At 39.4% G+C, this 27,238-nt stretch overlaps 1 protein-coding gene across 1 annotated transcript in view; it reads left to right on the top strand.

The window, feature by feature from the left end:
- The first annotated feature begins 23,269 nt into the window (after window positions 1-23,269).
- Matcap2 (microtubule associated tyrosine carboxypeptidase 2) overlaps window positions 23,270-27,238 on the top strand; it is a 29,639-nt gene continuing 25,670 nt past the window's right edge. The window contains exon 1 of the mRNA XM_003470077.5: window positions 23,270-23,516. Coding sequence (XP_003470125.1) covers window positions 23,492-23,516 — 25 coding nt within the window. The 5' untranslated portion in view covers window positions 23,270-23,491. The remainder of the gene's footprint in view (window positions 23,517-27,238) is intronic.

Here is a 27,238-nt window from a genome sequence, read left to right on the forward strand (position 1 = left end):
CGGGGCGGTGCTGGGTCACGTGATAAGGCCGACCCGGAAGTTCCGTGGCGCAACAGGGGTGGGACCTGAGTCCCACCTGAGTGCCACAGCGTAACTCTAGCTGAACTGATCAGGTCTCATTTCTGTACGGCGCTGGGGCGTTCCCTCCTTCTCTCATTACTAAATGTAGGGTTAGAATTGTAGAGTCCCGCCTGTGAAGTTTGCTCCCAAAGCCTCCTCTTCGCCCGCCACCCCAGGCTCACTGCCCTAGAGCGGGACTGTAGGCGCGGATCCTGTCTCTGGGGCTCCAGGATGCTTGGAGGCAGTGACCGGTGCTTTGCTGTTGAAAGAGAAGGCTGTGCTAGGATTTCAGGGGTCTTGCCTATTTTAATCATATTCACGTGTATCCTGGATTTGAGCTGGAAGTGATCTGGGGAGAGAAGCGATGCCCGCAGACATTGACTGGTCCAGGGCAAGTGGAAATCCCATTCTTGGTTCCGTTCTCCAACCTAGATCTGTCTTTGTCTCTGCGCTGTTTTAACTGCTGTGGTACTGGGGGTTGAGCCCTTTTCAGCCCTTTTTTGAGACAAGGCTCAAACTTAAGGTCATCTGGCCTCAGCCTCCCAGAGTGCTGGGATAATAGGCTTCTGCTGGTCTCGTGCTTATGCGTGATGAGTGTAAAATGCGGTAATCACTGACACATCACGTTCATTTCTTGTGCAGGGAGACCACTAGGGCCTATAAAACTTTTTTTATGCAACATATGAGCTTTTATATAAAAGCTTGACTTGTCAATTTGAAAAGTAACACCACCTGGACTGCCCGCCAGTTGAACCAAATAACACTGTTCCTCCCAAGTAAGATGTCTCAGTATATTTAATAACGTTTCTATCTTAGCAGTCAGTAAACATGATGCACATTAGTTTACCAGTAATTTCTTTCATTTGACTTTGTTTTGGTCTTTTTGAGACAGAGTCTCACTATGCAGTTCAGGCTTGCCTTGAACTCACTTTGTAGTCCAGGTTGATCTCACTCGCAAAGATGCCCCTGCCTCAACTTGCCCAGTGCTGGGATTACAGATATCTACCACCACGCCCGGCTTTCATTTAAATTTTAATGATTAAATTGTAATCAACTGATTCTGAACGTGAGGAAAAACTAGTTCCACCAGGACCCAGGACCGTGGGACCTTAGATTTTAAGCGGCTGACCATTGTTTTTAAAATCTTTTGGGGGAAGTCATGGATTTAGAAATACAACTGACCTACCTAAAAAACATCCCTTCAGTCATGAGCTGTTTAACATACGATTTTGGTGAAGTTCTTGGACACCAGGTTAGGAACCTCTCTGGTTAGCCTCCCTGTATCTGGTGACAGAAATAACTGCCCTTCCTTGGAACTCTTGGGCGGGAACCCAATGTATTTCATATCAAGGACTTACTAATATTTAGCTCAGAATATGCCACTTGTAAATTAATAGGATAGAAACGGTCCTTGAATTCTTTCAAGTACTAAGCAGCAAAGGTGTGTTTGGGGTGGGGCTGTGTGACCTTGGGAATGAGTCACTAGAGATTTATGCAGCCGTTTGCCTTCAGGCTAGCGCTTCCTTGATCATTAGATTCCTTTCAAACTAGTTTGTAGTCAAGACGGGAGTAAAGCACCTAGCAAAAGGTAGCTGCCCTGGTTTTTACCTTTCTCCACAATCCCCCTGTATCTTTGGGCTTCATCTTGGTGATGATGGTGGCAATAGTAGCAATAACAGCTCATAAGTGTGAACACTTGCTGTGTGCCAGACTTGGAACATCCTCAACTCCACCTCTCTTGGAGTCTCTTCTAACATGCCTCCTCCTATTAATTCTTCAGTTTAATGAACCATAACATTGTACCCACCTTTTTTTTTTTTTTTTTTTTTTGAGATGGGTCTCTCACTATGTAGCCCAGGCTCGCCTTGAACTCATGGTCATCCGCCTACTTTAGCCTCCTCAGTGCTTGATTACAGGGAGGTTTTTTTGTTTGTTTGTTTGTTTGTTTTTGAGACCAGGTTTTACCCTGTAATTCAGGCTGGCCTTGAACTAACTGCAACTTTCCTGTCTCTACCTCCTTAGTGCTGAGGTTATGGGCATGTGCCACCATGCCCACTTTTTAAAAATCAAACATATAACTGAAATCTTCTTTGTGGCCCTCCAAATCTTGGTCACCTTTCTATTGCCCAGTGATGAAACTATCTTGATTTTGATGTTTATCACTCCCAAAGACACATGGATACTCTTATTACATCTGTACCTCCACAATAAGATACAGTGTTTTGTGTAATTTTTTTCACTGCAAATATCTTTCTGCAATTTTTTCTCTCATATTCATGAGATTCATCCTCACTAATCTTGTAACTATAGCTGTACTTCGCTATTTTATATAAAAATGAGTGTAATTTATAGAATTTTCATTATTTTTCAATGGACATTTACCTTGTTCCTAGGTTTTCTAAAGATCCCATGATGCTGTCAATATCCCTGTCTTCTTACATACAGATGAAAAACTTTTTGAGGATAACATACCTAGAATTTAGTGTATCATTGAATAAATATATTTCAATATTATTAAGATATTGAAAATAAATTGCTCTTAAAAATTGTAACAGTTGGGCTGGGGTTTAGCTCACCGGCACAAATGCCTGATTGGCAAGTGCAAGGTTGTGAGTTCGATCCCCCATACCAAAAAAAAAAAAAAAAAAATTGTAACAGTTTATACTCCAATCTATAATTTATAAACATGCCTGTTGTATATTGCATGCCTGTAATAGGTTTTTTTTCTTTGTTTGGTTTTTTGAGACAAAGTTTCACTGTGCAGTTCTAGCTGGCCTTAAACTCACTGGAGTCCAGCCTGGCCTGGAATTTGCAATGATCCTCCTGCCTCTGCCTCACAAGTGCTGAGATTACAGATAAAAGCCACCATGCCTGGCAATAAGACTGGCTATTTTTAATATAATTATAAATATATAATTGGATGTTTTAGAAATGTTGCCATTCTTGTTTGTGTGCATTTCTCCTGTTTCTAGTAGAGGTGAACATTATTTCATGTGGTTTTTTTCGCCCTTTCATTTTTTTCTTTTCTGTGACTTTCAACTTCACATACTTCCCCCATTGATTGTCACTGATTTATAGGCTTTTTGTTATTTGTTTTCTATATTCTGGAAAAATAAGCTGTGTTTGGGGAGCTTGCAAATACCTTTTCTTAGTTGGTGGCTTATCTTTTTGCTTTATGATATCTGCAGTGGACAGAAATGTTTAATGTTAACATTACCAAAAACATGTACTTGGGGGGTTGGAGTTTTTAAATCACAAGTTCTTTTCTACCCAGAGGTCATAAAGACACTTTCTTATATTTTTTCTGAATATTTTAAATAGTGGATTTTTATGGCTTTGTCTTTCAATTATCTTGAGTTAGTATTTTAGATGGGTAACTAGTTGTTTCTGTAACACTTTTAAAATAGTCTTTTCTTTTCCCATTGACCCAATGGCTACTCTTACATCAAATTTGTAGAGTACTGGCAATGTAGCTCAATGATAGAGCATATAAATAACCAGTGTGAGGCCCTGGGTTCAATCCCTAGCACCAAAACAAGAATTTTTCTCATGTATATGTAGTTGTATATCGAAGCCTTTTTTTCATTTCTTCTGGTATGTCTCTCAGCCACAGCATCGCCACATTTATATCTAATAGAACAACTTAGGATTAACTTATTTCATTTTGCCCCTTGTTCTTCCACCTAAGATTATCAAGTTCCACAAAGGAGAAAAAAAAACTCTTGAAATTTTTAATTAGAGTTGCACTGAGTTTATTACCTAACTTGGAAAGAACTGACATCTTTGTGGTATTAAACCTTCCTACTCACGAACATGTTATATGTATCTTCAGGAGCGTGGATCTACTTTCATGTCTTCCAAAAACATTCATAACATGTTCCCACAGCACTCTTTAAATTCATTTGTGATTTTTCCCTATATCTTTTTGCTGTTGCCTTTATAAATGGTATTTTTAAAATTATCATTCGTAAATTGGGAGTGGTAATACACACTCATAATCCCAGAACTCTGGGAGGCTGAGGCAGGAGGATGGCAAGTTTGAGCCCAGCATAGGCAACTTAGTGAGACCCTGTCTCAAAACGAGATGGGTGGGGGAGAGATAGTGAGGTAACTCAGTATGTAGGTCCTGAGTTCAGCCACCAGTACAATAAAATAATTATCATTTTAAATTATCTGTTACCAACATGTAAATGATCCGTTACAGATGCATAATTGATTATAGCAAACATACTAAATAAACTCCTCTCATTTTCACAATTTATTTGTAGAGAGAGCTTTTAAAATATAAGTGATGCAATGTCAGTTCCTTGTTTGGGGTTGGTTTATGTCTTCTGTTGCAATTAGAATAACACCACTCCTATCAGGCCCCGTATCATCTGGTCCCTGCCTGCCTCTCCTAATAACCTAATAACCTCCTAATATCACAGCACTTTGTTTTTTCTTCATGAGACTCCACCCTCAGGCCTGCTTTCTGGTCGGAAGAACCAGTAACCTGGTGTGGTGACCCACACCTATATACCAGCACTCTGAAATGGCCTTTTCAGTGCAGCCTGGACAACTCAGCAATTTGGCGAGATTCTGTCTCAAAATATGAACACCCCCCCCCCAACAATAAAAGGAGGCTGGGCAGGGTGGCACATGCCTGTAATCCCAGCACTTGGGAGGCGAAAGGCAGAAAGAACACCATGAATTCAAGGCCAGTCTGGACTACATAGTGAGACCCTGTTTTTAAAAACACAAACAAACAAACACACACAAAAAACACCCACACAGGAAAGAAATGAGAGAAAGAAGAGAACTCAAAGAAAGTCCATGCCCTGATGTGCCAGCTCCAAACCTACTCAGGCATTTGGGTCTATGCTTGCATGTGCTCTCTCCTCAAAGAAGAGGTGACAGTTGGCCACCCCCTCTTCTCTGCTTCCAAATCATGTTCCGTCTTGCTCCTCAGATTTACTTTCTTTATTACATTTACTGTGGGACATTATTTTTTTTTTTTTTGTATTCACGGTAGCTCTCAGGTCTTATGTAGGACATTATTTTAGTTAGGTATTTATGATCTTGCTTTTCTACTAAAGTGTCAGCAACAGCTGGGGGCTCAACTCTGTGGGGGTAACTCAGGCCCTGGACAGGGGAATGCAACAGATACATGTTGAATGGATAAATGTAAAAATAACTGTTATTCCTAAATTAGAGACAGGATAATTACAATACACACACACACACACACACACACACACACACACACCACCCCCCCCCCACACACACACACACATGAGGTTGAGTAACTGACCTAAGACATAAAAGTAAGTTTAAGAAAACTTACTCCTCCAAGTTGTTTTTTTAAAAAGGTTACAACTTACTAATTGAAAAACAATCTGAAGTAATCACTCAGAAAAAGAAAAAAAAACAAAAAAAACAAGGATCTTGAAACAGATAACTAGCCCTGGAAAGTTAGTATTTCCTTCCTGTACAATAAAGGAAATAATTGTATCTTTTGCAGATGAAACTGATGGCACACCAGAAAACACAAAAACATGATAGCAGTGACTTCACCAAGGATTCTACAAATGCTATATTCAGTCATGGTGAAGCTTTTGGGGACCGAGTGCCCAAACTGCACCCCAAAACTCATTATCAACATTTATCAACTCATTTATCAACAAGTGCCAACACCGCAGTTAAACCGGAATAGCTGAAGTTTTAGTTTTAAAAAAAACTCATACATTAAAAGAAAAACACAGTAACAGAGCTTTCAGTGATGCAAACAGCCCACTGTGGCATGTGTGCCATAGATCAGCCCCACTGCACTGTATTTAGGGTTAAAATACACTTGCACATATCCATTCTTATTGACTTGAGAAAATAATGCAATAACATGAGTTTTTCTATTTTTGCAGGAAGACAAAAGGCCAAGATCTAACCAGGAGGCGGTGGGCGGAAGGATTAGACACAAGTGTTCTACCTCAGGTTACCTGGCTGAAAGGCCACTTCTATATACTTATTATTACGGGAAATAAGAACCATCAAAAGTTGTTATTGACATGTTTCTGGAAAAGGCTATTTTATTTATTAAACTATTAATAGCTCTTAGTAGCCGGGCGTGGAGGCGCATTCCCAACACTGGGGAGGATGAGGCAGGAGGATCATGGTGAGTTCGAGACCAGCCAGGGATGCAAAGTGAGCTCAAGACCAGCCTGAAATGCATAATGAGACCCTGTCTCAAAAAGATTTTTAAAAAAGCTTTCAGTGTCACATAAGTTATGTCTCTATAATCAGTGAAAGTATTTCAGATTTCAGAGGAACTGAAAGACATATTTTAGTTTCATATTTTACAAAGTCAGTGCAAGTATAGGCATATTGCTAGGATTATTTCCAAAAGATGAAAAATATTTCCAAAAGATGAGAAGTATAAAATAAAAAGCGGCCTTTATTCTGAGAACACGGAGAGAGATGACCGGCACACCCCGTCGCTGGCGTCCTGCGCGAACACGTGGTGTGGGGGCACGTAAATAGCCTCGGTTTGGGGTGGAACCTAAGGCAGGCATTAGGGATGCACAGGTAGCCCATTGGTCCTAGGTTTGGCGCCATATGTAAATTTCCAGGGGCGGGAAGATGGCATCACAGGTAACTTCCTAGGGGCAGGGGAGATAGGGGCTTCCTGCTTCCAGGTGAGGCTTTCCTGGCTACAGTGTCCTGTCTGGGCCAAAACCCTTTCACATATCTCTTTTATTCAGTAGACTACTCCCAAAATGCAGATAGGTTTAATCCTCTTTTTACGCTCATCAGCAGTTGATGAGCTATCAAGCAAGCTCATAGTTAAAAAGCCACACTAAAAAAATAAAAGACCCCCTGGTATCAGTAAAAAGGAAAAAGACAAAAAAATATAATAAAAAAAAATAAAAGACCACAGTAAATCCTCCCATAAACAATGATTCTTTCAATACTTATCACACTGTCATTTCCATGCTGATTACATTTCTATACCTAAATTTCTAAAAGCTGTTTTCATAAAATTTCATTTCATATTAAAGTACGTCTTGCTGTTGCACAGTTGCAATTATCCAGTATTTCTCTTTTTTTTGCCTTTTTTAAAAATTTAATTTAAAGGAAGACTAAACAAAACAGAAAATGGGTAGAAATAATACATAATTTCAAAGAAAAGATAAATGGTAAGAAATCACTAGTTGATGATTACAGATTGTCTTCTTACAAATAGTTATTCAAGGTACTAAAGTAGAGCATATAAAGTGGAGATTCGAACAGTGAGATTGCAAACAGTTCTGTTCAACTACCCAACAAAAATTTAGAAATACGGTTATCAATCCTATACACTTAAACATACATGCAGTTATCCATATCTTCAATTATGCTGAGATTGAATAAACACAAGCAGGCTAATATCACTCTGAACAAAGAATAATACTATTGCTGGGCTTCACATTATGACACTCCAGGATCAGTACTGGGTATTTTAGTGTCTCTTTTTCTTCAAAGTATCTGTTCATTTCATCATGTGTCATAAGATCAGTTCTCATAAACTGTTTATAGATTCTACACATGCATGAGTCTTAACGTGTATTTCTATCCTTTCTATATTAGAGGGAGAAACAAAACAAAGCAAGGCAAAACAAAACATATTCCTATAAACACATGAAATGAAATAAACATATAAGACCATTGTACAAAGAGTTCTACCATGGTTCCTGTGTCGTCTCTTGTTATCTCCAATAGAATTGGCTATATCATCAGATGTAGTGTAATTGAATATATCAGTACATAACAGTATTAATAAAAACACAACTTTGTATATAGTATAGAACTTCAAAAACCAGCAGTTATCAAACCAGAATGTGTATCGTAGAGTCAGTATAGTTGCCTATACTCTCAGACTTGATACTATCAATCATATCAGTTTTGAGTAAAATCTTCTCTGTCTCATTTCTGTTATGCTCTTTTTTTGCCATCAGTTGTCTGTTTATATTCTTCATTTTGTTTTCTGCTCCATGCATTGAGGCCTCTCTGCCACTGTCCCTGGAATCTTAGTACTTTTCTCTCTCTCTAGAATGCCCTGCAGTATTCTCTGTAGAGTTGGATTGGTAGTTGCAAATTTCCCAAGTTCCTCTTTGTCTTGGAAGCATCTTGTTTCTCCATTAATTTCTAGAGATAATTTATCAGGGTATATCAATCTGGGATGGAGGTTATTTTCTTTCAGGGCTTGGAATATTTCACTCCAGGCTCTTCTTGACTTGATGGTTTGTGTCAAGAAGTCTGCTGTTATTCTGATGGGCCTTCCTCTATAGGTTATCTGTTTCTTATCTCTAACTGCTTTTAATATTCTGTTCTTATATTGAATTTCTGGGATCTTATTATATGCCTGGGTGTAACTCTGTTTTGGTTGTAGGTGGCTGGAGTTCTGTATGCCTCATATATCAGAATATCATTTCCTTTTCCTATGTTTGGGAAGTTTTCCTTAATTATTTTTGTGAATAACCTTTGTAGTTCCTTTGTTTGTACCCCTGATTCTTCATTCACATTCTTTATTCTCAAGTTATAGATCCTCTTGGTGTCTTCTAGCCTTTGTATTGTTACTGCTTGTTTCCTTGTTATTTTTTAAAAGTTTTCACTTTCATACTCCCACATTACAAAATTGTCCTCCAGTTTGGATAATCTATCCTTAGTTTCTTTCGAGCTGATTTGCCATCTTTCCATAGAGTTTTAAATTTCCTGGTGTATCCAGTATTTCTTAAACACCCAAGTCTTTTTGTTGAACATCAAAGAAAAAAATTCATTCCTTAAATTTGGTACAAGAAAACGGACCAAGTTCATTTTATTTCTTTAACATCTGTCATGAGCTTTGTTGTTGTTACTGTTGATTTATACTGAGAATTTAACCGTAAGGTACATCCCCGGCCCTTTTTAATTTTCATTTGTGAGGCAAGGTCTTGCCATGTTGCCTAGGCTGGACTCAAATTTGTGCTTCTCCTGCCTCAGCCTTCATTTACTGGGATTGCAGGTGTGTGGCACCTCATCCAGTGGAACCTTGTGATTTTCAAACACTTCAAAACTTTCTCTTCCCATGCTGCATCCATGGTTCATCCCTTCTCCCATTAACCCTTCTAAATGTTGGCGTTCGTTACATTAGTTTCACCCTCATCTTCCTGCTTCTAACAGGTGGACACCATCCTTGCTGTCTCAGTCCATTTTATGCTTGAACAGGGTACCTGAGATTGGGAAGCTTATAAAGAACATACATAGTACTTTTTTTTTCACAGTTTTAGAGGCTGAGAAGTCCAAGACTGAAGCACCACAGCTGGTGAAGACTTTTTACTATGACTCCTTTGTAGCCTCAAGTCCTTGTAAACATTGTTAGAGTATTCTGCACTACAAAAGAGAGAAATATAAAGTTAAAAAGTAGCCTTTATGCCAAGAATGTGGAAAGGAGCCTATGGCCATAGGCAGCCTAGCTTCCTCTGACTGGAATGTGGGGTATGGGGTATATATATAACCTCTGACTGGGGGTGGTGCGTAGGGCAGGCATTGATGATGCGTGAGGAACTGATTAAAACCTTCCTTCCCCCCACACTGAGAAAGGAAAAAGGAAGTTGTCATAGGGGAAGGAGGAAGTGATCTCAAGGTAAACATCCCTTGGTTCTGCTTCCCACCGCCATAGTATCATGTAACTTATTCTAGAGCAAAACTCTTTCAAACATGGCACTAATCCACTTGTACAGTGGATCCCCATAAGCCCACATCTCTCTTTAGGTTCCACCTCAAAACTATTGCACTGGGGATCACATTTCCAACAGATGCTTCTGGGGAAAACATTTAAACCACAGCATCTATCTTCCTCAGCCTTCCCCATACCTGGTACTTATTAGGCACCCAAGTACTGTTAGCAGTGAATTCTGCGGAACCACAATCTCCCACACACAGGCCCCACCATTCCTCAAAGCCTTCTCACTCTACAGACTTCAGCCTCCTACCCACCCACCTATAGGTATATCTGACTCACCCTCGAATCAAATGCTCCATCTTCAAGACTGTGCACCCTAAACATGGCCTCCTGACTGATCTTGAGTCCTTATCTCTTCTCTCTGCTGCTAACTCCAACCAAACCTGGAGGTGTTGGAACCTTTACCAGGTGGGCCTAATGGGAGATCCTCTGTACTCTGGAGGACTCCCTAGAGGAGGACACTAGAATCTCTGGTGCCTTTTGTTGCATTTTTGCTGCTTGGTATGAGGTGAGCAGGGTTGCTCCACCACAGGCTCCTACCATGATGTGTGGCCATAGTCCTAAAACATCAGGGCCAACCAACCGTGGACTGAAACCCTGAAAATCCAGAGCCAACATACACCTTTTCTCTTTGTCACCTGATGTATCTCGAGTACATATTACAGGAATGGAAAGCTGAGCTAGCACTCCTGGGAAGGCTCCAGAGCTCTTGAGCTGGTCTCAGTCTTGTTTCTCCACGTACCGTTTTAAATGGCTGGATTAGGTGATCTGTATGTTCTCTGTTACATGTTTAATCTCCATTTCCTTTTGGCTTCCTTTTCAGAATCCAATAAATTAAGCTATTTTGCAAGTGATCTCATAGAAAAGGGTAGGATGTGAGGTTTGGTACTTGAGCATGATAATCATGCCTAAACTATTATATGTATACTGTGACCAAAAAGTTGGAAAAGGAAATGAAAGATTAGGGATGGAGGGAAGGCTTGAACGCTCAGATCTGGGGTGCACTGTCCACAGCACTACGCCCTTTCCCCTCTCACTTCCTGGCCTCCCATGAGCTTCCTTCGCTCATTCCCCATGACCTCAGAAGAAAGCATTTCAATACCATTCTCCTGGCTCTTGTTCTTCTTGCCAGTCTCCATCTTCCTGTATCTGTTTTGCCAGTTTGCTAAGCATTACCAGGAAAAGACACTAAATGGAGCCAATTCCATTTCCAATGTATCCCAACCACGTGGACCTTTAACGTTGCTCAGAACCATTTCATTCTTATCCATCTGAATCCTTGTCACACTTCCCACCTCACCCCTGTAGTCTCTGAAAAGGGCTCTACTCCCACTCTGCTCAGTGTTCAGGGCCCAGGAAAGCACTCGGAGAACAGAACTCATACTCTCACTGTTCCCACAACAAACCCTGCTCTCCACCACCTCCATCCCATGCTTACCCTGATCCCACTACCAGAATGCCCCGCCCAGCACCTTTGAGTGTCTGAACGTGAGTGCCCCTCAGTGCTGGGTCTTAACTTGCTAGTATCTGAAATTACATCACTGATTAATTTGTTGTTTACTTATCCTGCTATAACATAAGCTTCATACAAAGTAGGACTCTGATTTATGTATCATGGTATCCCTGTTGTTTGTACATACATACAGTACATACATACAGTACCTCATTGGCATATATACAGTACCTCATTTTTACACATACATATCTGCACACTTCCAGTAAACTCTTTGCAAGAACGTAGTGTATATGTTTCTTCATCTTTTTGCCTTGTATATACCGGGAACTTCATATTCTAGTATCTTTCAAATAGCTTTGACTGGAGTAAATTAATATAAATCTTGGTTTCTTCAAAAACTATAATCAATGGCAATTTTTGGTTGATTAAAAAATATCCTTCCTCTCTAATCATTGACAGTGAAACATCCTATTAAAAAAAAAAAAATCACAGAGCCAGGCATAGTGGTGTATGCTTGAAATCGTAGCACTCCAGAGGCTAAGGCAGAAGGATTGCTGTGAGTTTGAAGCCAGCCTGGGCTATCTAGCGAGTTCAAGGCCAGCCTCAGTTACAGCGTGAGACCTGTGTCTAAATAAATAAATAATCAGGCCAGGGATTTACCTCAGTGGCATAAGTGCCTACCTGGCAAGGGCAAGGTCAAAAATTCAATCCCCAGTACCAAAATAAGTAAATAAATGAATATTTAATTAAATAATAATCACAGAGTTTCCAAGGATTTTTATGCTGTTGTAACTTCTTTTGTTGCAGTAAAGAGGCAGAGGTGGTTTTACAAGCATCGTTTGACTTTTGCTTGATGTTTTTCATTCTCCTGAACATATACATCCTGAAAACATTCTGTTCTCTTGTTATAGACATCCCCAAAACATTCACTCTTCACTGTGGGGGAGGGGAGAATATATATATATATATATATATATATATATATATATATAGGTATGTATAAAGAAGCCAAGCAGAAAACCAATCCTATCAACTATTACCTTGTTTTCTTTTCTTTTATGAGTCAAGGAAACTTGTTTTCAGCTCCCCCTGAGGCATCTGCTAGTGCTTATTAGAATCTGAATGACTGCATCCAGAGTCACCCTGTCTCTCCACAATGGCAGGCTGCACATTCAGTCTCAATTCATGTATTTTCAACGACAGGAAGGTTATAACTCGCTTTCAGTAAGACAGGAAGGAAAGTCAAAAGTGTTTACCAAAAGCTTTTCCCTCTTTTCTTTTAAACTCTCATCTGAAACTTACAAGTAAATAAATATCATTTCAAAGCTCTAGTTCATTTTTAGTTACTAAAAAAAAACCCTTTCCTTAACAAATTAAAGACGTCTATTCAGATATACATAATTCTACTTATTGTATTCTCAACAGAATGAAATTCTGCTGTAGAATGTGCACAGACTCCTACTTCTTCCTGCAGTAGCAATACAATCACATGCTCTGTCTTCATCTCGTCCTTCTTTCTTCGTCTTTATTATTCTCCACCCCCAAGAGCAACAAACCATCAAATCTATTTTGAATCTTTAAAATAGGTGATTTTTTTTCTGTAAAAGAAAATAATGCCCTTATTGCAAAGATAGTTTAACCAACTTTTAAAAATTTGATTGACTGATTGATTGACTGATTTTGCAGTGCTGAGGATTGAACCTAAAACCTCACACATAGTAGGCAAGTGCTCTACTACTAAGCTATACCCCCAGCCCTAACAATCTTTCTTATACCAAAACGCCATCAACTAATTTACAAAGAGTAAGTAAACTAAATTTTTACCAATATATACCATCTGTTCTGCTAGGGGGAATGTAAAAAGAACATATAGATTCATATGAGTAGGTCATTAAACAAAAAGTAACTGAAAAAATTGGAAAAATAAACTCTACTCATAACAGAAATCTCACTACACACAAAATGACACTACTGTATTTCTCTTCAGGTACCTATTTTCCTGTGTAAATCTAAAGTCAGCTGCAAATTATCACAAACAGATACTCAGAAATCAAAATGATCCACAATATAATGCTAAAGGTATACAAAAATATAATTACAATAAAAAAGAAACTGAGTGTATTTCAGTGGTAAAACTAAGCATAATTTGTTATTGCTTAAAAATTTGAATTAGACACTCTTTTAAGAGTAAGAGGCATCCTTCAGGGTAAATGTAAGTTATTAAAGGCAGTTTTAATAAATCCTTTAATTCTTTTTTGATGCATGCTAAAAATACAGTGGACCTCCTGTCTTAGTTATTTTCTCATTGCTAAGACAAAATACCCGACACCCAAAGTTAAAGGCACAGTGGTTTATTTAGCTCAAAGTTTGTAAAGGTTCCAGTCCATAATCGGCTGACTCCAAAGCCAGGTGGCATGGCAGACATATACTGCATGGGAAAAACAGTTCATCCTGGGCAGAAAGTAGCAAAGCCAGCAACATACCTTAACAGTGTCTTTCTGCACCTTTTATTTTAATCAGACTACCCAAAGCAGGTTATGTTCACACTCTTAATCCTAGTTTCCTTGAGGCTAGCATTCCACCATAAATCACTTCCAGTGTCACACACTCTAGATCCAGCTACTTCTGAAAAAGCCCCACCTGTGACTGCATGCCTCTTTGGGGGGACATCTAGACACAGCAGTAACACTACCCATTGCAACACAGAGCCTGCCTGTCAGTTTTAATAAATTCTTCATTTTTCAATCAGTGCTTTGAAAATGGAAGAGTGACTGATAACCAAATCAATCCTTTTGTCTCAATATTCATAGTTCATGGAGAAACAGGTATCAAAGAAACTTTTTGAGAAAGATGGAATTGTTTATTTTTCTTGTGATGTGTAAAAAACAATGCTGCCTCAATCCCAGCCAACAGGACAGCTGCAGATGCTGAGTCCCACGGAAATTCTAAGTGGGCACAGAGCAAGTCGGTAATTATGGCAGATGCTCCTGCTTGATGAGCATGAGTAATTGCAGGCCTGGGAATAGCAAAGGAGCTGGTAACAGCGCTAGTTTTCTAAGACATTAGAGAAACTCTTTGTGCTCAGGAATTTTTAGCTCACATGCTTCAACAGTACATGCAGAGTACATTTCAAAACATTTTGATTGCACTGCCAAGCACTTTTATATGGTACATGTCACTAAAGATATTTAGAAATCAAAATTATCTCAAAAAAATAGAGATGCAAAGAAAGTCACTACATCCTGTAAAGGAAATAATCCAAGGAGAAGGGATGACAATTATAAATACATATGCAACAAATACCAATGCACCCAACTATATAAACAAATATTAAGGGACATGAAAAATCAAATAAGCACTAATACAATTATATTGGGGGATTTCAATACCCCATTGTCACAAGTAGATCAACTAGACAAAAATTCAATAACAAAATATTAGAACTAAATCAAACTTTTGAACTAATGGACTTAGTAGACATGTGCAGAGAGTTCCACCTCACATCAAAATACACATTCTTCTCAACTGCATGCTGGTCAGTCTCCAAAACAGACCACATAGCAGCATACTTAAGAGTAATGAAGAACTGAAATTATCCCGTGTTGGGGCTGGGGATTTAGCTCAGCAGCATAAGCACCTGCCTTGCAAGCAGGTGGTCGTGAGTTCGATCCCTGGTACCGATAAAAATGAAAAAGATAAAAAAAAAAAAAAAGAAATTATCCCGTGCATATTAGCAGACCATAGTGCAATGAAATCGAAAATCAATGGCAAAAGAAACCTCAAAAATTTCATAAACACATGGAAGTTAAATAACACCTTCCTAAACAACCAATGGGTCACAGATGAAATTCAAGAAATTAGACAATTTTTACAATTAAACAATACTGCCAATACTACATACTTAATTTATGAGACACAGGGAAAACAGTCCTATGAGGGAACTTTCTAGCAATGAATACCCATATCAGATAAACAGAGCAAGCTCAAACAAACAACTTAATGTTGAACCTCAAGTTTCTAAAAAAAGAAGAGCAGGAAAAGCCAAAGGTTCATAATTGGGAGTAAATTATAAAGATCAGACCAGAAATTAATACAATGGAGACTAAAAAAACAAAACAAAGAATCAGTGGATCGAACAGTGGGATCTTTGAAAGATTAAAAAAAATCAACAAACTTTTAGCCAAATCTTGTAAGAAAAGGAAAGAGAACACTCAAATTCATGCAGTTAGAATAAAAGGGTGAAATCCAAAAGCTCCTGAAAATTTCCAGAACATGATCAATATCTACTTTGAAAACTTGTATCAAAATGGAAAATGCAGACCATTCCCGGGTACATATGAACTACCAAAGCGGAATCAAGAAAATATAAAAATCCTAAGTAAACCAATATCAATCAATGAAACTGAAGATATTACTAAAAACCTACCAACAAAGAAAAGCCTAGGACCTGATGAATTTATTGTTGAATTCTACAAGAAATTTAGAGAAGACCTAATACCATCATTTCTGAAATTTTTTAATGGAATTGAAAGGGAGACAGTACTTGCAAATTCATTCCTGGGAGCCAGCATCACCCTGATGCTAAAACCAGAGAAGAATCCAACCACAAAATAAAACTACAGGCCAATCTCCATAATGAACACAGGTGCAAAAATTATCAGTAAAATACTGGCAAACCGTATGCAAAAAATCATCAAGAAGATTATACACCATGATCAAGTAGAATCAAACCCAAGGATGCAGGGATGGTTCAACATATGCAAATCAATACATGTAACAAAGCATATTAACAGAGCCAAGGACCAAAGGGAAAAAACAAAAGATCATCTCAATAGATGTGGAAAGAGCATTTGACAAAGTCCAACACCCATTCAAAATAAAAACCACACAGAAAAATGGGAATAGACAGTCTTTATCTCAATCGGATAAAAGCCATCTCTGACAAACCAACAGCCAACATCATACTAAATGTAACAAGCCTTTGCCCTAAAATCAGGAACAAGACAAGAATGTCCAGTGTCACCACTCTAGTTCAGTATAGCTCTGGAAACATTAGGCAGAGAAATTAGATAAGAGAAATAAATAAAAGGAATAAGGATAAGGAGAAGTTAAATTATCATTATTTGCAAACGACATGATACTCTCTATAGAAGACCCCAAAATTCCACCAAAAGACTTCTAGATTTGATGATCAAGTTCAATAACACAGCTGGATACAAAGTCAACACTCAAAACTAATAGCATTCCTGCACAACAACAAACTCACTGAGAGAGAAATTAGAGATATAACACATTTCATTTTTTTTTATTTAAGGAGAAAAAGAAAAAACAGAAAAAGGGTACAAATAATACAAAATTTAAAAAATAAACAGTAAGAAATCACTAGTTAATAGATTACATATTCTCATCTTAAAAATAGTTGTTCAAGTTACAAAATTAAAGCATATAAAGTGGACTTTCAAACAGTGAGAGTGCAAACAGTTTTGTTCAATGATCCAAAAAAACTCAGTAATATGGTATAACACATTTCATAATAGCATCTTTTTTGTGTGTGTGTCTTTTTTTGAGACGGGGTCTCGCTGTGCAGTTCAGGCTAGCTTTGAGCCCACTTTGTAGCCCAGGCTGGTCTCGAACTCGCAATGATCCTTCCGGCATAATAGCATCTTTAAAAATAAAATAACTAGGAATCAATCTAATAAAGCAGTAAAAGACCTTTACATTGAAAACTACAGTACTCTGAAAAAGGAGACTGAAGAGGAAATCAGCAAATGGAAAGATATGCCTTGCTCTTGGGTAGTGTTTTAGTTACTTTATGCTCATCGCTGAGACAAAATACCTGATGCCCAAGTTGGGAAAGGAAAGATTTATTTCTTACAGCTTTTGGAGGTTTCAGTCCACACTCAGTTGGCTCCAAGGCAGGCGGGCATGGCTGGGCTGCAGTTCATGGCAGATGCAAACAGCAAACAGGAACTAGCAAAGAGAGAGACACACCTTCTTCCTGCCATTACATCACATCCTGGCTCCACCCCTATGTGGGTGGAGCACTGACACCATCAATCCAAGCACTATACAATGAACCATCACAAATGAACAATGCAAACTCATGAGGCCTGGGGGACACAACATAAACCATGACAGGTAGGAAGAACAAATACAGTGAAAATGGCCTTGCTTCCAAAATTGTTATAGAGATTTAATGTAACTCCAATAAAAATTACAACAGCATATCTTACAGAATTAGAGAGAACAATATTAATATTCATTTGGAACCAGAAGATACTAGAACCACAAAAACAATTCTGGGCAACAAAGGCAAGGCAGAGAGTATCAAAATCCCAGACTTGAAATTATATTACAAAGCTACTGTGATTAAAAGCAGCATGGTACTAGCAAAAAACAAAACAAAACAAAACACCAGACCTGAGGATCAGTGGAACAGATTAGAAGATCTAGAAATAACTCCAGACATACCCAGCTTATCTTTGATAAACGTGCCAACCACATTCATTGGAAGAAAGCCCCTTTAATAAATGCTGCTGAAAAAACTGGCTTCCCTATGCCAAAGATTAAAACTAGTCCCATATCTTTCACCATCCACTAAACTAAAATTGAAATGGATCAAAAATCAAAATGTTAAAACAGAAACATTAAATCTGTTGGAAAATAGAATAGAATGAAGACATTTGTGTAGGCAAAGATTTTGTGAACAAACACGTTTGCACAGAAACTACTACAAAGAATCAGCAACTGGGGTCTTATTAAAAGCTTTTGTAACAGGAAAAGAAACCACCAACAGAGTGAAGAAACAACCCACAGTGTGGGCAAAAAATTTCGCCAGCTGTTCCTCAGACAAAGGACCACTATCTAGAATACATAAAGAACTCAAAAATATCAGACCCTCAACATTTGAAGATCCAATTAAAAATGGTCATCTGAGATGAAGAGACACTTTTCAGACAAAGTACAAACAGCAAATAAATATATGAAAAAATGTTCAACATCACTGTCATTTGAGAGGTGAAAATTAAACTGCTGAGATTCCATCTCACTCCAGAAAGAAGGGCTAGTACCAAGAAATCAACCAATAACAAATGTTAGCAGGGCTGTTGGCATAAGGAACCCGTCTCCACTGTTAGTGAGAATCTCGATTGGTGTAACTACTGTGAAGGTCAGTGTGGAGATTCCTCAAAAACTAAGATTACAGGTTCCATTTGACCCAGATATTCCCCTCCTATCTTTCCAAAAGATTAAAATCATCACACCACAATAATATATGAATACCCATGTTTATAGTAGCACAGTTTGTATAGCTTAATCATAAACAGCCCAAATGCCTGTTAGCTGCTGAATGGATAAAGAATGTAATTCCATGGGGCTGGGGATTTAGCTCAGCGGCATAAGCGCCTGCCTTGCAAGCAGGCAGTCGTGAGTTCGATCCCCGCTACCGATAAAAAAAGAAAAAGACCAAAAAAAAAAAAAAAAAAAAGTGATTCCTTTATGCAGTGGAGTACTACTCTGCCATAAAGAAGGATAAACTTGAGACATTCCTGGATAAATGGAAGCATCCTGAGACCATTCTCTTAAGTGAAATAAATTGGGCACATGTGTAAATGCTGCATCGTTTCTCTGATGGGAGACACCAAAAGTGTAAATGTGGATCAAAAGTATAGGTATTGTGAAACAGGAAGAAAATTTTCAAATGGGGAGGGGAACAAGAGAAAGGGGAGGAGAACACAAAGAAGATAAAAGTATAAAAATGAGAAAAGGAGGAAAATATGAAAACAGCTTTTATCAATGGCAAGGGAGAGTAGGGGATCGGGGGAAAACAAGTTATACCATGTATAGGTACAAACTCTCTATGATGAATGCAATCATTATGTATGTCTAAAATGTGCCAATAAAATAGGATTGGAGAAAAAAGAAAATATTGAACATAAAATAATTATAAATATAAAGAATATGGTTACCTTCTAGGTACATTAACCACAGATGCATCACATTTTCTTATTTTTTGAATTCTTTTTTTTTTTTTTTTTTTAGAGACAGGGTCGCACTATATTGCCCAAGCTTGAGTGCAGTGGCTATTCACAGGCACGATCCCACTACTGATCAGCATGGGAGTTTTGACCTGCTCCGTTTCCGACCTGGGCCGGTTCACCCCTCCTTAGGCAACCTGGTGGTCCCCCGCTCCCGGGAGGTCACCATATTGATGCTGAACTTGGTGCAGACACACGATCAGCATAGCGCACTGCAGCCCAGAACTCCTGGACTCAAGGAGCTCCCGAGTAGCTGGGACTACAGGCGTGCGCCACCACGCCTGGCTATTTTTTGAATTCTTAAGCTTAGTGAAATACTGGAGAGGGAGTACATTTTAATGTATTTCAATGCCTGACAGGTATATGCACGTATGTATAGACATACATGTATATATACATACACGTATATGTGATGTGTACTGTATGTAAAAATATATTTTCCCTATAGGTTATATGTACTGTATGTGAATATATAATATTTTTCCTATTTGTCAATAAGTTCCTTGGAGATAAGTATCATGTTTTCGAAGGTACTCTAAAAATAACAAACCCAGTGCCTTGCATAGAAATGTCCCTGGAGCCAGGTATGGTGATACATATCCATAATCTCAACCCTCTGGAGGCTGAGGCAGGAGGATTGCTGTGAGTTTAAAGCCAGCCTAGATTACACAGTGAGTTCAAGGTCACCCTGAATATCGTAATGAGACCCTGTCACAAAAAAAGTCCCTAAAATAAATAAATATATACCTATGGAATAAAGAAAGTAATACACATCTTTGGTCTTTCAGGATATAATAAAAATAGGACGTGGGGTATAGCTCAAGGGAAAATGATTTACCCACTGTGTCCAAGGTCACAGGTTTGGTGTCAGCACTACTGAAAAAAAGATAAAGTACAGTGAAAATTGACAGTATGATTAAGCACATTTTGGTAAAAACATCCAGCATAAACTCTACACAGGCACTGACCATATGACTTGATAACACCTATTTAGGGGGCTTGCTTTTTTTTGAGAACTAGTTAAACTTCAGTGACTTTCTACTTTTTATCTTTTCTAGACAGGGTCTCAATATAAAGCCCAGGCTGGCCTCAGACTCATGCAATTCTCCTGCCTCAGCCTCTCGAGGGGTAGGATTACAGACATGTGCCCCCCTGCCCAGTTTAAACTACAGATCTGAGGGTAATAGATGTAGTTATAGGAAGCTGAGCAAACCAGTTTCAGAATTTTAGATATAAAAGAAGTAACAGTGTTGTTCATTTATAGCCTGTTGCCCTAGGCTGTACGTTCCATGAATAACTTGCTCATGTAAATGCGAATGATGCGTTGCTCATTACTGTAGCAAGTTCTCTACCCCAAAGGAGGTTTGTTCTTCATCTAAAGGTCCATTTGCTATCATTCTATTTTCCTAGAGCCACTGAAAATTCATACTGTCTGTTATCCACATATTCATTAACTTGCAAGTATTTATCAAGTGCCCGCTGTATGCCTGGCACTGTTCTTTGTGCTGCAAATCCAGCAATGGAGAAACAAAATCACTGTGCTCACACACAAGGCCCTGATTTCAGCCCCCCTCCCCTCACAAATACACACACACATACACAGAAACATTTGTGGTAAATTTTTTCTAGGAAGGATATAGACAATAATCAAGATAAATCGGTAAAATCCAGGCCTGTATCACAGGCCCATTGTCTCAGCCCTTTAGGAGGCTGAGGCAGGGAGATCACAAGTTACAAACAGCCTGGGCCATTTAAATGACTTAGTGAGCATAAGGCTTGATTTGGACTCTGCCGGTACCAAACCTGTGTGCCAGCAGAGGCATTGTTCTTAGCTTGGCTCTGGGATGCCCTTGGCAAATAGAGGCTGTCTTAAAAAGGTGAGATTGAACACTGACTCTTGCAAGCACCAGATGTCCGCAAACAAAAATAAAAATCAAATCAGTACAATATATAATAAACTAGATAATATGAAGTGCTAACAGAAACACAAAGCACAGGAAGTGGATATGAAACATGAGAAAAGAATAAAACTTAAACAGAATGGCCACTCTCTTTTTACATGGAGAGGAATTTTAAATAGAAGGACATTCGCATTAAGTCCTGAAGGGAGTGAGAAGTTAGTCCTATGGGTACCTAGAAAACAGCCTCTCAGGCAAGGAGAATCTCAAATTGCAAAGGCCTTGGGGTGAAACAGTGCTTGTCATATTTCAGAAATGTCAAGGAGGCCAGGGTGTCCCTGGCAGGTGGAGACAAGCACTGACATGGTGATCAAAGACAGGACTAGAGGCTAGGTCATAAAGGACTTGTAGTCATTTAAGGGTTTTCAAGCCAGGACTGATATGATCTTACATGTTAGCAGGATTGTTGCCATTGGGTTTGGAGAATAGAATTAGTGGGACACAGACGGGCATAGGGAGGTCATTTAGGGTGTCCTCCCTGTAATTCAGCCGAGAGTGATTCAAAGTGGTACCACATAACTGGATTCTGGATCTATTTTGAGATAGTACTCATAGCTTTTTTCTAACAGAACGTGAGATTATCCACTTTTTGAGATAGTTAAATGTCCAGTTGGGTGTCATGATACATGCTTGTGATCCCTGCACTCAGGAGGCTGAAGCAGGAGGAACACCACAAGTTCAAAGCCAGCCTAAACTACATAGGGAGACCCTGTCTCCAAAAGAAGTCCCCCCAATTATTTTTCTAAATGATGAAAAAAAAACCCAATTTCTCACAAGTTCAGCGTCTTTTAATGTATTATACTCCAGACGTTGACCTTTCTTTCATTCGGGAGGTTAGAAACACACCCCAGGGCAAAGAAAAGAGACTGCCAGCACCATCTTCCAAGCTCCTCCTTGACTCTGCGACTCCGGCTCTGTCAGGCTTATTTCATTTCCCTAGATGTCCTTGAGTCCTGACTCAGAACCCTGACTCAGAACACACTGTGGAATATATTGTCTACATTTCCCAGGGCCATTGTAAAAGATTCGGTTTTCACTTTCCTTAAAGTGAAAACGATTGCAGTAGGCAGCCGTTGTTTTCTTTTCCATAGTTTGAGTTTTCTGTAGTAACTGCAACCTGAAAATGTGAAGCAGAAAATATGAGAAGTACACAGTTGATAAGTTTTGAGTTGCATGGCCTCTGAGCACCAGGATGAAATCTTGAGGCATCACACTGGGTCCTGCCCTGGAAACACCCCTCTGTGCGGCACATCCAAGCTGTATATAATTGCGGCTCTGGTTAGCCCATCAGCTGTCTTAACATCAGAGCACTATGTTCAAGTAACCCTTATTTTAGTTACGAATGGCCCCAAGGGCAAGGGTAGCGGTGTTGGCAGTACTGTTACAGGAAATGGTTGTATTATTCTCTTGCATTATTAGCTTTTGCTGCCAGCATCTTACTGGGCTTAATTTGTAAATTGTCATCATATGCGTGTGTGTGTAGGAAAAAATTGTACCACGCGCGGTTCAGGCAGCCCCTGTGGGTAAGAAAGGGACTGTAACGAATTGAGAAGTAACATTTAACTCCTCTCAAATGCACAATCCCAAGTTAACGCCTATATTTCAGTATAAAAAACTGTATGCTGGCGCGCTATCCACTAGTGAATGTTCTTGCACTAGTAAACGTCTTGCAGCTCGATCTCAAATTGTAGCTTTCCGGCACTATGAACATTAACTGAACGGCAGAGGAAACTGGGCTTGCAATGCACAGCCTAGTATTCGTATCTCCTGCAGCCATAGCGAAATTAAGCCCCTTGAACGGACCGCAAACGTTCTTTGGGGACCCTCTCTGAACTCGGGTTCCAGGCTGGTCCACACATCCAGGCGCTCTCCACGCTGTGTATGCCGGGAGTTGTAGTTCCCATCTCGCCCTACGAGCCGAGTTTCGGACTCACGAGCGCCCCCAGAGGCGCGCAGGCTGGGTGACGCGCAGCGTGCGTGATGGGAGGGGGGAGGACGTTTCCTAGCAACGAGGGCAGCGGCGACGTCACGCTGGCGGGCGCTAAGTGCGGCCGCAGCAGTGGAGCAACGGAGTGCATCTCCTAGCGCCTGCGGGTGGAGGGAGTGTCGCTCACAGTCCGGTGTCCGCACTGTTCTGTCTGCCTGTGTCGCCGAGTGCAGCTCCGCGCACCGCCACCGAGGCTTGGGAGGGAGGCAGTCCCGCCGGCTCTCGACCCCGCGGAGTCCACCTCCCGGCCCTGGCGGGACGATGCTGGAGTCCATTCGCGTGACGGGTGAGTGCGGGAAGCGCAGGCCGAGGTGGCTGGGGTGATTGGGGGTGATGGAGGTGGCCTGGAGACCAGAGGTGATGGGGGTGCCGACAGGCTCGGGTCTGCGCCTGGACTGTATGAGGTGCCGCGCGGAGAGAGAAGAACCGGTCCCCTCCTGTCACTTAGGTTCCGCGGGCTCTGCCGCGGGTCTGAGGAGCGGACGTCCCGCAGGGTGTTGGCGCTTGTTCCGAAGCACAGGCGTGGGTCTGGGCGTTATGATTTTCTAGAATGTTCAGACAAAAACAGAGCTAGCTAGGCAAAAGAACACACCTCTCCACTCGAGTGTCTGCACTGCAGGCATCTGTGTCCACTCTTAATCGCAAACCCTGAGGACGTTTTAAGTTGATACTAAGAGCATAAAGCTGGTTAGAGCCCAGCGCTGAAAGTTTGCTTGTCATTTACTATTTTCATGTAACTATACATAGACATTAAAAATTACAAATTAAAACAATTACCTCAAATGTTTTCCCATCATCTGATTCCTAACTAGAACGTTTGTGTCGTACAGTTTCATGTAAAGAACAGGTAAAAGGGAGATATATAATCAAAATAGTGTAAAACAAGGTCAGACTTTCTAACTTTAAGGCATCGCAGTACTTAATAAATCATGCTTTCCATGTGCATTTTAAATTGGAAAGTGAAATTCCTCCCCAATGAAAGTATTTATAATTTTAAGTGTATACTGTTATTTGATAGTGTTTTAAAATACAGAGCTGATTCTGTGCAGTCGTGAGACTGCTGTGATTTCTCTTTGATGCTGACAGGAAACAGAGACAGTTACAGGAGCTAAGATCTGAAGTATCTTGAGTTGCCATTAGAGTTTTTTAAAAATAGACTGGTGTAGATACTATTCTTTCATCTTAAAACAGAACAAAAGTTACTTTTAAAATGCCATTTCTTCTTTATGTCATGGGGAATTATTAATACTGGGCAAGACAATTTGTCCTAGATAGTTGTTTGATAATTTGACTCACCCCTTCTACCAGTTTAATGACTAAAAGTTCTTCAGGTATTGCTAAGTGATCCATAAAGGACAAAACTGCCCTCTGTGTTCCCATTGAGATACCGTCTTGGTATAAAATGTAATGACGTTCAATCACAATGCAGGTTGCTGGGTTTAGAAATCACTGATTAAAAGCTTTTGCAAAAAAAATCAATTGCCTGAAGTATAACAATCATTGTAGAGAGAATATGATTAAAATAGTCTTAGTATTAGAATACAAATAAATATTCTCATCAACTAGTCTGTAAGACAAAGTAGATTTCCTGGTATTTCAGTACATGTAATTGGAAGTTTGAGGAGAGATATAGTACTTTATAGTGTACCCCATCCTATTAACTCATTCTCTTCTCATAATTTAATGGCAGTATACTTATCAGTTACACTCAGTGTTGTATGCCCTGACTTAGGAAATTTGGCAATGAATTTTGATAGTATGATAAAATTTAAATTGCTATTTTTTTGAGTCAGGGTCTCACTATGTATTAAACTGCCACTTGAGACTGTTCTAGCTTCAAATTTATAGTCCCTTTAGAGGCACACCTGTAATTCCAGCTACCTTGGAGGCTAAGGTGGATAGAGCATCAGTTTAAGGTCAGTCTGGGCACTTTAGCAAGACTTTATCTCAAAAATTAAAAAAAAATAAAATAAAAGGATGTGGGAATGTAACTCAATGATAGACAGCTGGCCTAGCATGTTCAAGATCCTGGGTTCAATCCCCAGCACTGGAAAAACAAAAAGAAACCTAGTGGATTATATTTAAATAGTTTGTCTTTTCCTTTATGTAGTACCTTTTTTTGGTCTTTTTTTCTTCTTCTTTATATAGGGCCTCACTGTGCAGTTCAGGCTGGCCTCGAGCTCACTTTCAAGCCCAGGCTGGTCTTGAACTTGCCTCCATCTTCCTGCCTTAGCATCCTGAGTGCTGGGATTATAGGCAAGCGCCACCACATCCGGCTTTCTTAAAATAGTATTTAACTAGTTAAAATAGTGCTAGAGCATTGTGCTCAGCATTTCACTGAAATAACAGGAAACCCAGTTTGGACAGCCTAACACCATAGGATAATATTTTAGCTGAAAACCGATAGTCCTTTTTCTTGGTAGTCTTTGGTATTATGGACACTTAGTTCTGGTTAGCAGCCGTACTTGATAGCTGGTGTTTAAGAGTACTGCTTGAAAGTGTACCTTTTCAGCTTTGAAATAGTTATAAAAAGAGAACAAAGTAGTTTTTTTAAATTTCAGAACAGAAGCAATTACTTAAGTGTTTCTGAAATCACTTCCTGTATAATCTTACCTATTTTGACTTAGTCATGATCTAATGTGATCTAAGACATCCTGGTGGAACCGCTGATTAGAGGATTTTTTAAAAGTGTTTTTTGAGACATGGTCTCATTATGTAGCCCAGGCTGGCCTCAGACACCTGGGAATCCTCCTGCCTCACCCTCCCTCGTGGTGGGATTACAGACAAGCGCTACCACAACAGGGGAGAGGGGTAAAGATGTATATGTTATATATGCTACGAAGAATGGAATCACATCAGAAAATGTTTCTTTGCCCTCTTTGAGTCTTTTAAGAAAGTTTATTATATCCAAACCACTGAATTGTTGTAAAATGTAGAATGGACGACTTTATTGTGGTAACACAATAAAGTCGTCCATTCTACATTTTACAACTATTAAATATACCTTGGAAATACAAATTCAGTGATTCTGTTTACCCATTTATATTGTTCCATGGATTTGTCTATAGGAACTAAATATAATATTGAGTGTAATGATAATGATAATAATAATGATAATAATTAACAAAGACTACTTATTTTTAGCCAGCACTGTTCTCAGCATTACTTTTAAAATTTTCACATAACATCAGGAGCCAGGAGGATCTCAGCTGGAGTGTAGCGTGCGCAGTTTAATGATTTAGTAAGATCTTGTCTCAAAAAAAAAAAAAAAAATCCACATGGAGATTCCTCCGAAAACTAAAACTGAAAGTCTGCTCAGCTATACCCCTTCTAGGCATCTTCCCAAAAAACTTAAAGACATCATTTTATAGTGATCCATGTTTATAGCTGCACAGCTATAATGGCTAAATTACAGAAGTGGCCCATATGTCCCTCAACAGATGAATGGAGAAAGAAAATGCATTTGTACATAATGAAATACTACTTTGCCAAAAAGAAGAATGCATGAGTCATTTGTAAAAAAATGGGTGCCCCTCGAGACCATAATCCTAAGAGAAATAAAGCAGACACAGAGGGTTAAATATTGGGTGGTTTCTCTGATGTGAGAAACCCAAAATATAAATAATTTAAAGAGCTAAATAAAAAGAGACAGAACAGGGAAGGGAGGCTTTGTGGAGATGGGAAAGGGGGTCTGGGGAAGGAGGGAGAGGGAGGAGTTGGAGGAAAGAGGAATTAAGAAGATCGTGGTAAGATACACATGTGTATATGTTTCAATTCCCCAAGATTACTATAATTAGTATGGATCACAACTATATACTAATAAGAAAAGTTTTTTTCCATTTAAAATAATTTTTAAACAAGGACTGGGAATATAGTGCAGGCCCTGGGTTCAGTCCCCACTGTGTGGTGATAAAGCAAAATGCCCTTGTCTTCAGCCTTACTGTTTCGTTTTCTTGTACCTTCCCAGGATGATTTTTTTCTCTCAACCTTCAGGAAACCAAATCTGGA

This window comes from Cavia porcellus, unplaced genomic scaffold, assembly GCF_034190915.1.
Source record: "Cavia porcellus strain 051 isolate PalLab524CR breed Dunkin Hartley unplaced genomic scaffold, mCavPor4.1 scaffold_23, whole genome shotgun sequence".
NCBI classification, from domain to species: Eukaryota; Metazoa; Chordata; class Mammalia; order Rodentia; family Caviidae; genus Cavia; species Cavia porcellus.